Source organism: Ammospiza caudacuta, chromosome 2 (genome assembly GCF_027887145.1).
Source record: "Ammospiza caudacuta isolate bAmmCau1 chromosome 2, bAmmCau1.pri, whole genome shotgun sequence".
Taxonomy (NCBI): domain Eukaryota; kingdom Metazoa; phylum Chordata; class Aves; order Passeriformes; family Passerellidae; genus Ammospiza; species Ammospiza caudacuta.
The window spans coordinates 82,500,713-82,513,367 of NC_080594.1; the positions used below are offsets into that span (position 1 = coordinate 82,500,713).

Here is a 12,655-nt window from a genome sequence, read left to right on the forward strand (position 1 = left end):
ATGCACTGCATCTAGTCCTTTAATCTATATATGAGCACTGCAGTAATTGTAGTTCCTAATTTATACTTACATGTTTTCCACAAATGGAGAAAAACCTGAAGACAATTACACATGCCCCCATCATGTATGTGTATGCATTCTGGAACACAAACACAAAAGAATTAAAACATGGTCCCCTAGGAATCTCTTGAACAAATCATGATAACAGATTTTTTAGTAATATAGGGCAGTCCCCATATGAAATAAGAGAAATTATAAATGATTAGCAACAACATAAAGAACTCACACCCAATCTCCCCACAGATCAAGCCAAAACCCCTTCAGTCCTATATTAATTATGTCCATCAGGCTTGGTGTACTTGTCCAGGAAGCTGCTGGATTACAGAAATTCCTCAGGTCTTCCAAGCTATTTAGTAGCATGGAGAAACTGTGAATGTCATGGCAAAATGATTAATCACATGAAACAGGTTTTTCTTCAAAGAGAACATGGGGCAGACAAGAGAAAATCCTGCAGACATTATAGGGTTGTGACTTTGGCAACTTGTGAATATGACAATTATCAACCATCCCTTCTTCTTCCCCTGTAAATAAAGAAACTAGGAGTGCAGTTAAATTTTAAAAATTGGTATGAAATGAAGGGAGAGCTGATTTTCTCCTCTCTCTCCTTCACATCTTCATGAATTAAACACTGGCCCTTAACCAACACCACTGGCACAGAATCACTCTTGGGTTTGGGAGGGTTTGTATAGTTCAGCAGTTTTGAACTATGCCTTCTTCCAGTCCTCTGGTCCTGTCTGTATTCTGTACCTTGCCTCTTTCTTCCTTCATGCTCCCAAGACCTTTGTTAGAAGTGCTCTCACTCTCTTCAGTCTCCTTCCTTTTGTCACTTACATCCCTCCTAAAAGCTTGTTTCCTACCACATTTATAGACTCTAACTTGCATCAGTAAGACAGTTTTGCACTACATGATTGTACAAGACAATAATTCTTAGCATCAAGCTTAGTTTCTTTCAGACATATTTCAGCCTTATTAAACTCTCAAAGATTTTTCTGTATATATAGCAGCAATCCCCCTGCTGGTGCCTCAAGATAAAACAGTCTTAATCACTGGAATTGCATTTTGTATATCTTACCAATAAGGCAAAGTGAAGTATGACCCATATAACTCCAAGAGATGTCACCAAGAGATCATACCGATTTCTTCTGCTTTGCCAGAAGCCAGAAGGTGACATGGCAATAATCTTCATTGTGACCTATGGATAAAAGGATTTCTCACTTGTAATGAAGAAATTATTATCCCTTGCCATGAGATCCTCTTCCATTCTCCAAAATGTTTGATTGGGTTCATTTTATGAATAGTTTTAAACAACAAGGGCCAGGTTGCACCTCAGCTAAATATTCCCACGTGGACTACCTGGACAATATTAGCTTCCCTTAGGTGGAGGAAAACTGGTACAGCATTCTGAATTGTCTCTCTGCCTCCCTCAAGTATCGAAGACAGGAGTGCAGCTAACCACCTCAGACTGAATGCTTAATGTATAGATTGCTGAGGTGAACATGGGGTTAAAATAGCTTTAAGTTAAACAAGTTAAACAAGTCATGTCAATAATATGTAGCTAAAAAAGGTAGCAGCATCCTATCTAGCTAACTGTCTGCAAGCAAGCTAAAATCACATAAACACATTTAAACTCAGGAATAAAATTGTGTTCTGCAGCACCTACAGCTCAAATTTATTAAGAAGCTTTCCTATATTGCAAATATTTCTTGCTTTAAGGAATACTCTGCACTATGCACCATGTGTACTCAGCAGCATGGAAGATAAAAAAGCTAAGAACAGTAAAGGCAGTATATTTGACAGTGAACCTGGTAAAAGCTTCCAAAGCGCTTGACATTTCCAATTTAGGTAACAGGAATGCAGATGAGAAGCTCAAGAATAGATACTAATAGTTACAGAAATAGTCACAACAGGTAATGGATACCAAAGTAGAGTGATGCATGTAGAGGGAACACTTAAAAGTTTCTCACACACAAGTTGTATTAAATCTCAGAACAGGTTATGAGTTACTTTTTAAAGACTTTAACGGTCAGGCATTCATGATGTTATTTTTTTCTATCCCACCTTGCAACCCTGCCATTTAACATTTCTGAAAACAACCCCAAATATAAGAGGACACTAGCTTGAGGTAAAAGGCTGATTTTTCAGTTAGCTTTTTGCCTTATAATGTTTTCTGAAGCCTGACTACAAAGTGAACAACATGGTCTCTGAATCTCTAATTACCATTTGAGTTACTAAGGTATCTTGCCTTCAGTTACCTGAGATGCCCTAGAGAATTGAAGAGGGATGGATGGGTCTGGCAGGGGTGACATAAGACCTGTAAATGTCTCTGGCCTTCTGGAGTGACTACTGCAGGTAACTGAATCTCACCCTTCATCTTCCCCAATCACAGTAACAGCTTAAACACCTACCTCACACGTAGAATTTAAACACCTAACTTTAGGTGTCCATAATCTTGAACTGAATACCACACCGTGGAAATAAAAAAATCACATCTCCTTTACTCTGTCATCATCAATGTGGTAAAAAAAGTGAGATCTTCAAATTCTTCCAATTTTCTATACCTCATATATATGATGTGAGAAGCAGAGGTTTAAAGCTGAATCAGGAGTTGCTAGATTGGACACAGGGCCATCAGCTATGCAGAAGGCAGACTCTGTAACCAAACTATGCTGTATTAGGGAAGATCTTGAGCAGGAAGCTGCTTCCTCTCTCCATAAATTGTGTGCACTCACAGTGTGATAGCTTGCCTGTTGAGACAGTCAACAATTTTTTCCTGGCTCTGACAAAGTTCCTTTGAAATTCTAGAAGTGTATTTGTTTCCCCTGGCAGTATAAGAAAAAAAAGTATTTCCAAAGACATAGTTACTAGGTAAATTAAAACCTGCCAGTGTATGACACAAATAAAACTTTTCTGTGTTTGCTCAGTCTCTCCAGAGATATTGATTTCTCCTGGGTAGGGAAAAAAGAAGCAACAACATGGACATACTCTAGCTACAGCTGCTACAAGGTATTCACTTCATTTTTTATTCATCACTACTGGCAAAACCTATCAATGGAACATAGGAACTGTCAGATTGGATTAGAGCAGTGGGAAACGTAGTCTACTATCCTGTTTCTGATAGTGGTCAGTATCAGCTATTCAGAGGGGACTGACAAGAAAAGTAGTCAACCAAAAACTTATAAAGAATTATGTACTATCCTAACCACAGAGGAAGCATCCTCTTTAATCTTAAATGGATATCCTTATACATTAACAAAGTATATGTTTTCCAAAATGTGTTTAAATCATTAGATTCTAGGCCTATGAAAATAGGCTAATTACACCTTGCAGAGTTTGTAATAACAATATTCTCATAGACAGAGAACTGCTACCACACTGGAGCCAGACTTGTGCAGCAAAAGATAGACAATACGGGAGAGTAGCTTATAAAATACTGGACAATACTGCAGCTAGAGAGTAGCTTATAAAAAAGATATTAAAATGAAGTATGATATTGAAACCAAAACAAAGCTGAGAGAGGTTTGATTTTGTCATAGGTACAGAAGAGTGGGGATTAACACACCGGGCAAAACATAAATGGGTGAAGCAGAACTTCTGCGAGGCAACACAGACCTTTTGTTGTATGGAGGGAATGTAATATGAGATGTTCCACAAGAAAAGAGGTCACTGGGTTCACCAAAACACACTGTTAAATACTCAGCCTTGAATATATATAAAAAGACACAAAGCTCAAGGTGTAGAGAAGTATGACTATAACACATTAAAAGTTTCTTCTTACAATACATGTTTAAAGACAAGTGACATAGAGAACCCTGCATGTACACATTCAGAAATAAACATCCTAGTGAAGAATGAGAAACATCCCTAAAGACAAATGAAATATATACATAAAAGTCTTAATCTCAAGAAGTCAAAAAATATATTACTTTACCTCAAGGACAAAAATGAAGGTGAAAACAACAGACATTGTTGCTAAAGGCACAGTTACTGGATCTGCAGCATCCCACTGAAAAACAAGCACAGTCCATTAATAGAAGAATAGCTGTTAAACAGAATAAATGCCTCTTCATTGCCTTAATTTTTCTTAAAGGTTTTGTTAATGAATGAATTTCACTTTAAAATATACTCAGAAAGGAATGGCATTTTGGTATACTCCTCTCTCAGATTTTCACCTTAAATGGAAATTATAAATAATGGACCAGACTACAAAAAGACAGAAATTGACTGAACTCCACAAGTAACAATTAATCTACAGTGATCTATGCCAGCTGAGATTGCTTTATCTAGAAATCACATTTTCTTGCATTCATCACACTAATGGCTCAATTGATCATTAATTGGTGTTAGGAAATGTGCAAACACATGCTGTACTACTGTAATGAAGCGCTTAAAAGAAACACAGTTACCTTAACTGATAACAACACAGACTGGGCCAGGACAAGTACAGCAATAGTTCTCTTAAAAAATGGATGCTGAGTTATATCATACATCTTTGCTCTAAAGCCATCATTATCTGAAAAAGAAAGAGTTTGAGGAGGAGAGTTAAAATACACAGTAACTTCCCCCCCTATTTCTTGACATATTTTCCATGTTCATTAGAGGCAAAATAATCCTTTCCCATTTTTTCAAAATATGTTTCTAATTTTCTGCCACAATTTTCCATATCAAATAGGGCTTCTGAACATATAATTTCAAATACTGAACACCAGTGTTGCATGAAAGCTTTGGTACTTTTAGGGCAAGTGCATCATTCAACTGCTGTCACGTTAATACATTCCATTCATATCATTACAGCCAACTGCAAATATTTTTCATTTAGAAAATAAATTTTTCATTAAGGCTTATCCTAAAACCATCGAAGCACAACCTTTTTAGGGTTGATTTTAATAGCCTTATGGAGAGATCTGTAGTTGGAGCCTGTTTCCACATTAACTTATGCACAACCTCCTAGCGGCCTCACGATTACAGTTTTAATTTGAATCGCAGACTCCTGGGGAATTACGAACACTAGGGCTCAACATGAATAAAATCAAAATATCTTTGATACCGGGACGAGGTGGGAGATGAAGAGGTTGTGCTATCTTCAGTCTGCTTTTCAGATCTTCCCATCGTCTCTGATCTACAGTCAGTAAAGCTGTCCCCTTAATAAACAAAGAAGCATATAAAGCTTTTGTCATTTAACAGCATTGTAACATGAAAACAACACTCTCTTTCGTGTCTGAAATAAAGTTACATACACAACTTCCCTTAAATAACACACTGCTTGGGGAATGGAGTCTGAAGTATCAGCTGTTACCCAAGAGGATTTCTGGATGCATTAGCTGTGAGTTTCTGGGACTCAACTCAGCAGGCACAGTTGCTGCTCTTTGTAGCAGCAGCCCATTGTGGGCAATGAAACACTGCAGGAGGTCTTCCATTTGACTGAATGTCATTTTCCAGGAAGCAGAGTGGTGGATTTTGTCTGGACTTTGCAGCAGAGAGTCCGTGACTTACTAGTGCCACTAGTTTCTTCAGGGAAGGAGCCCTCCAGGAGACCACTGTTGGTCTCTACAGCTCTTCTGCTTGGGGTGTAATTGAAATAAAATAATAGAATGCTATGAATCTACAAGAGCTCTCCACAGAGGAAGCACAGAAAGAGGTGAAGACACACCTTTAGGGTTGAGGGTGGTAGCTGGTAATGCGCAAAAATGTTCACATAACAGAGCAAACTTCAAACAGAACTGAACGTTATCTAAAATGACCTTCAAAACAAAATGAGTTCCTTATCACTTTAGAGAACTGTAAGGATTCTGTAATCACAGAAGGATTCTAGAGTTACAAAACAAAGGAGACCTTTTCAAGGTAAATGTCGAAATCCTGTCTTCAAGACACTTGGCTCCTGTCCCTGTCAGAAAGAGCCACACTGAGCTGGGTAAGGGCTGGCATGATCTTCGCCCTTACCTGGGCATTTGATTGTGTAGATGCTGGAACTGTGGCTGGTTGTGCAACTGATAAGGTCAGAATTTCTCCCTGTCAGTGAACATGATCCGTTTATGGAGCTGTGTCCCTAGATGGTACCCTGGGAAGAGGTACCTTCCAACACAATGCAGACAAAGTGAAGATGTAAAGATGCTCACTACTCCTGTCAGGCCCAAATGGCACCATTCAGAAACACTTAGATTAAAAGGCAACACATTCCCCCAAGGAACGTGTCTGCTTTATATTCTTGGAGAGTTTTCACTGCAAACAAGACAAAAGGTGGCAAAAAGGTGGATTTTTGTAAAATCTAGTGGTGCCAAATTGCTTTGTTGCTCAGAAACTGCCAGTTCCACTAGGAGGGTCATCATAAGGGAACCACAGAGCAGAGCACTGTGAGCAAGGCTAGGCTGGAGGAGCTGTGCTTGCATTTGGGCTTCAGCTCAAAGCACCAACTAATACTTGAGTCTTGCACATCTTCACTGCAGCCTGAACTCCTGGCACTCAGGAGCTGAGACAAGTGATAGTTGAGGACTGAAATGGGGTTGGAATAATCTGGGCTACTGCCCTGTCACTGGGACAACCAAGGACAGAGCCCAGAGCTTACTGTGGTACTTCCCAGTCCAACGTTTCCACACTTGCAGTTCTAACAACTCATATGAAAAACTAGAGCATATCTGAAATGATTATAAATTTTTCTTTTTAAAAAATCGTTTGTTCTTATTTAAAACAGTTTGTTCAGTAATTACCCAACTCTGACCCTCATCAACTACTCCTGTAATTGTTCTAACTGTATATTAGCCAGGAATTTTCTAAAAAAAATATCTACTTTAAACACTAATACATTGGTTAAGTAACTAGATTTAAGAAAATGTGACTGGGCCTCAAACTGTGGATTGTTTTGCTCTCTACTTTCTGGGCTAGTTGCCAGCCATCTCTCTACATTGTTTTGTTTTTTTTAGTTTCTGGACATTTCTTCCCTCTACTTGAATATTAATTGGGCTGAAACTCTTGCCCACTTAATTAGCATGAATATTTTCAACTCAAATCTGAAAACATTTTCTTTTCTCTACAGTAAATACATAAAAAGTAATGAGTAGTCAAGGAAAAAGAAAGAAAAACAAACATTACATGCCACTGCTGGTCATTAAGAAACAACTGAAGAAGCTGAACCAGAAGATATAAAAGATTTATACATTAAATATCATGTGAATTCTATAGAAATATTGCCTGGTGTGCCTGTTCAGTGTAATTTACAGGGAACTGTTACTAGTGAGCAAGGACAAAAAGCATAAAGATTCTTGTATTCGTGTGTGTATTGAAAAATTTGAAGGAAAAGTAATATTGCACAGATGAACAAAAAGTGACAAAAGCATCTATAAAAATCCAGTGGGGTTCTCATACAGCTTTGTTAATCCACAAGCAAAATCTAGTGAATAAGAAAAGGAATTATTCATACATTGCTTCTTGTTCTCTAGAGCAGATATATTTTAACAGGAATGACTGCACTTCATCTTACCAAAATTACACTGATGTTATGCAAACATAAAAATACCTTCAAAACAGTAGAGGTTTTAGGCTATTTATTTGGCTCACAACGTGCTTGACCCCACTTCATGACAGTAACGTATAACAGTAACTACAGTAACGTGCTGCTCGGCTCCCTTCCAGAAGGAGTCAAGTGGTTTCCCTGATGGACAAACTCAATGGTTGTGTTTGCTACTGGGCTCGGGTCAGGGTCAGGGCCAGAGCCAGCACCCAGCTCCAGAACAAGCACACTGGGCTGTCACACTTCTCCATGCCCCATAGCATGTAGTCATCCTTTCCCTTCAGAGCCACGAGTGGTAAAAATACCATTTCTCATTATTTTTTTGACTTTGAACTGAAAGAGGAAAAAGTTAATAATTTTGTCTCTATGCCTCAGAGGCACCACAAGAGGCTCAGAAAACCCCCTCATATTAAAGGTTGTGAAGTGTTCGTGCAGCAATCCCATCCAGAGGATTCTACCTTTTAACAAGCGTAGGCATGAGCTGCTCTGAAACAATTCCCTTGAGGGCAGGTTTTTCTCCTTTTCAGGGTAATCCAAAAAGCCCATGTGAACTTGTCTAGGAATCTAGCTACCTTTTTAGTTGGAGTGAAGGACAATTATTTTTACAATGTACACTGTGGTGTGTAAAGAAAAAGCCACAGAGCTTTACTTTGGATCTGAAATACTGCAGTGCCAGGGTTCTTAAGAGACCCCTTCATTGCAACACAGGCAAGTATAACACATCTTTTCATCTGCCACCACATGTACACCTACATCAAACTAAGCAGCATCTGTAAATACACAGTTCTTTATGTTCAATCTCCATCTAGCAGCACAGCTGCACTAGAAATAAACTCTAACAGCTTTGATAGAGTGTGTGATGGATCGCTGTCATCACAGGCTGTGATCTTCTTGCAAGTATGGATCAGGTGTATCTGAAGCCATATTTGCAGTCTTGCAAAATATAAGACTGGTAAGTCAGTACTAAAGGCAGCCTTACCAGGTAATGCAGACATTGTAATGTAAATTTCAGGTTTCTGACAGAGCCAGTTCTATACTCAATAAACCCTCTCACTCAGAATAAATCACTTCCTTAGTACCTTGTTTTCATTAAAATTAGCGATGACAACTCCAACAAAAAGGGTCAGTCCAATCATGCAGCCAAGGAATACAAAAACATGGATGTAGATTCCATGGATCTGAATAGACAGAAATAAGATTAATAGTTAAAAAAAAAGAAAACCCTATAGATATTTGTTGCAGAATTCAAAGAGTCTGATGTGTTTCCTTACTGGCCCAACACGATGAATAATAACATCTCTGACTTCCACCCAGCCTTTTAATGACAGAACTTCAAATAGTGCCAGCATTGCATTGCCCACATTATCAAAATTAAAATTCCGAGGATTTGCCCTGAAATGCAGAAAACAAATAGGTGTAACCAGCAGTAAAGTTCTATTTGTTACCTTGATTCTTCATAGTCTAACATTTAAATGCTTTGCAAAGTTGTAGTGAAAGCCTCTGAAACATATCAAAGATCGATATCAGGAATAAGAAAACAATAGCAACAGCAATAGATATGTAACATAATTTTTTAGATTCCTATGTATGTTTTATTTTCTTACTCAGAGTTTGACTCACAGCAATAAAGCTTCTAACATGTTCAAGGCCGGGCTGGATGGAGCTTTGAGCAACCTGGTATAGTGCAAGGACGGTCCCTGCTCATGGCAGGGGGGTTGAAACTAGAGATCTTTACAATTCCTTCCAACCCAAACCATTCTATGACTCTATGTTGCTGCATTTTAAAGCTTTTGCCAATGAAAGAAAAAACCATCATTCATGGAAAAAATTGATCTGATGGCATTTGCCAGATTCTAAAATAAATTTACCTGCAGGAAATAATTCTCTAACCCACATAAAAGATTCAGACTCCATGGTCAATAAGATTGTTCAGAAAATGTTGTTCCCTATTTCATAATCATGAAGAACTGATAGCATAAAGCAAAACTTAAAAAAGGACATAAGAGGATATCACATCTTCATGACTTCCCTATACCATGTGCTCTGACCTTATTTATCAGTTGAGATTCAAGACAATATTTCCAGTTGAACATTAAAAGTACTCCCTTTGGGCTAGATTAGCACGTTGTTCTGTCTCTACAATCCAAGTCAGATAATCCAAGGATTGCAATGACTTTTCCATAGTTTATAAGATAAATAGTTGTATTCCAGAAGAGTTATTATGTGTTGGGTGCTTCTTGAATCCAACCATTCAGTGAAAACAGAGCCCTCAGATGTAGGTACTTCTTTTTAATGCAGTCCTTATACTGACATCTGGCTCTTGAAAATCTGGCCTGACAGCCAACAGGTGGTATAAATGTCTTTGCAGTAAAACATTTTTCTGCAGTAACAAAACATTCCCCAAAGTTTACAGTTATGCTGATTAAGACAGTTTTTGCTTATTTCTGGACCAAGCTGCACAGGATTGAATTTGCTTACTCAAGAAAGAATTTATCTGAAGCATACAGAAACAAAGACTTCTGCAGATGTCAGAGTTTTACTGACTGTTCAAATCACAGTACACTATTTCTTTGGTGTAGGGTGGCTCTGAATCTACCACTGCTGGTACATTCTTTATCCCCACATATGGCCAATTAAAATAATTGTGGCTGTTAAGCTGATTTTGCAAAATGCCAACCAAATGAAAACTGTAAACAATTAAAAAGAGTGAGTTTTGCCTGTTCAGGTGTTGGGAAATATTAAATGTATTAGAATAAAAATTAAAAACATACATTAGCTTTTAAATGAATTTTACTGCACTTTTGCACCAGATAGACCACAAGGACTCCCTGCACTGGAAAAAGAAAGAAACTGCTGGCTGGCATGGTTGATGGCCATAGAAGAGAAAGGCTTTTTTTAGACAAAATAAAATCATTTGTTTTTATGGGTAGCTGTAGGCTGGTTGATTTCCATTTCTTTTCCTTCCCATCTTTTTCTATTTATTCTTAGGTTCTATTGTTGCTTTATGGCTCTGAGGTTGCCTTCATAATAGTACTAAAGAATAACTAAGTGATGATACTTTTCAAGAAAATAACTCCCACTGTAATAATAACCAAATCAAATCTAATTCCTATATAGGTTCAGTACCTAGAGGTTTTTTCCTTCCTTTCTGGTTTATGAAATGGAGGTCAAATCTGGAAAACATCATATATCTGGCTTTTTGCTAAATATGCCAGAATTTTTACTCTTAGTATCACTTGAATTACAACAAAACCCCTCCATCAGTGATTTAATGTCATCACATTTGAGCCATTATTTCTACACCAACAGTACCATTCTTGAAGAAACATAGGCCAAAGTGTAGCAACTCACCAGACTCGTGGCACCCAAAATCCAGGCTTTTTCTCTCCAGGTCTTAACTTTAAATTGAGATTTTTGGAAACACTTACATTTATTCTGAAGATGCCATGACAATCCTCCTATAGTGAAATATGAGAGATTAAACAGAAGCCTGTGAGAGATGTCAACATGCCAGCATAAACAGCATATTTGCCATGATGGGAAAGCAATATACACAGAAATGAAGGGTTATTTATAAGTCTGTGATTAATAGTCATGGACCTTTACCCAAATGAAAAAGGCATCTCAGTAAATGTTCCATGTACCTTTTCCTTCAGGACTGAAAGTGCTTTTCAATTTGCAAGACTATGTGGCCTTTGACCTCTTTCCTAAATGTCACAGACATCTTTTGTGGAAAATCCTTTCTTTAGGATTTTTCCCCTTCTGGGAAGCTAAGGCCCCAGAAGAAGAATGTAAACAATGGTTATCTGCTGCTGTGGAATGCAACAGGTGCACCTGTGATTGGCCCATGTTCCATGTTTACAATTAAGGGCCAATCAGAGACTGAGCTCTCTCTGGGACAGAATCAGAGAGAGTTCTCTTGTTTACTCTATTCCTATTCTATTCTTAGCTTAGCAGCTTCTGAACTTTTCTCTCTATTCCTTTTAGTATAGTCATAATGTATTATATATCATAAAATAATAAATCTAGCCTTCTGATCATGAAGCCAAGATTCTCGTCTATCTCTTCACCCCTGAAGACCCTTGCAAAGCCATGTAACACCTAAAGACCACTGCTCTCTTTAGGTCATGATGATATTTCTCCAAATGGAGTAAGAAACAAAGATAACTTTCTCCACTTGGCATCTCCATTGACTTGGACCTCTAGCAGTCTAACCTGTTTTTCAGTTGTGGACCTAGGAATGCAAAGGTGTTATTTTCCGTGATTAATTCCATGTGCCATCCAGTCCTTTGCAGGTAACATGACATTCATTTGACAACTTTTTTTAAGACAGTCCCCAATATTTGGACCTGCTTTAGTTATTATATGGAAACCCATCCCTACCCTCATTTGCTGATGTCTTAATCACCTTTCCCTCCATCATCCTACTTCTGAACAAGGAAGAGCCCAAGACTTCTGTTTCTCATATGATAGCTCTGATTGCCCCTCTTGCTTTCCCCAGCAGGCAGAAATGGCACAACACACCATTATTTTGAAGCAGAAAAGCAGTTCTTACCCTAGAGATGATGTGAGGGTCATTGCATTTAGCCAGTTTTCCAGCAAAGAGCTGCACTCCAAAGCTTGCAAAAACAAGCATTAAAGTCAGCAAAAGAATAGAAACCTGTAAAGATGAAGTTGGATTTGTTAAACTCTTCTTCTGCAGACTTGAAAAAGGGTGTCAGCTCCCTTGAGGAACAGCAGGGAGGATCGTTTTGGGGTGTAAACCTGGAGATATGGCTTTGGTGACAGACACATTTCTTTAGGTTCTGGTCCAGTAACCAGGTGCTGTGTTATATTAGTCTTATTTTTAATATACAGATAAGGATAAAAGTTTTCTTGTGCTCAGTGTACCACCTTTCTAAATTCTGTATGCATAAGAATTGACATTCACTTTAAAGGAACTGTTTGAGTACTTGCGTATGTGCTGGTTCTGTTTTGCTGATTCAGGCTAATTAATCTGATTAAGCCACTGGAAGATATTTGATTCCAGGATAGCTCCAGTTAAGATAAGCATGAGCAAATTAAGATGTAAATATCTTCAATAGAATACAGTAT

At 38.1% G+C, this 12,655-nt stretch overlaps 1 protein-coding gene across 2 annotated transcripts in view; it reads right to left on the reverse strand.

The window, feature by feature from the left end:
- NALCN (sodium leak channel, non-selective) overlaps positions 1-12,655 on the reverse strand; it is a 222,683-nt gene that overhangs the window by 13,816 nt on the left and 196,212 nt on the right. For both annotated transcript variants that reach the window (XM_058824922.1, XM_058824921.1), the window contains 9 exons: positions 12,117-12,221; positions 10,913-11,019; positions 8,833-8,953; positions 8,641-8,739; positions 5,105-5,198; positions 4,464-4,570; positions 3,989-4,063; positions 1,133-1,252; positions 71-139 (listed from right to left, as the gene is read on the reverse strand). In XM_058824922.1, the coding sequence (XP_058680905.1) occupies positions 71-139; positions 1,133-1,252; positions 3,989-4,063; positions 4,464-4,570; positions 5,105-5,198; positions 8,641-8,739; positions 8,833-8,953; positions 10,913-11,019; positions 12,117-12,221 (897 nt within the window). The remainder of the gene's footprint in view (positions 1-70; positions 140-1,132; positions 1,253-3,988; positions 4,064-4,463; positions 4,571-5,104; positions 5,199-8,640; positions 8,740-8,832; positions 8,954-10,912; positions 11,020-12,116; positions 12,222-12,655) is intronic.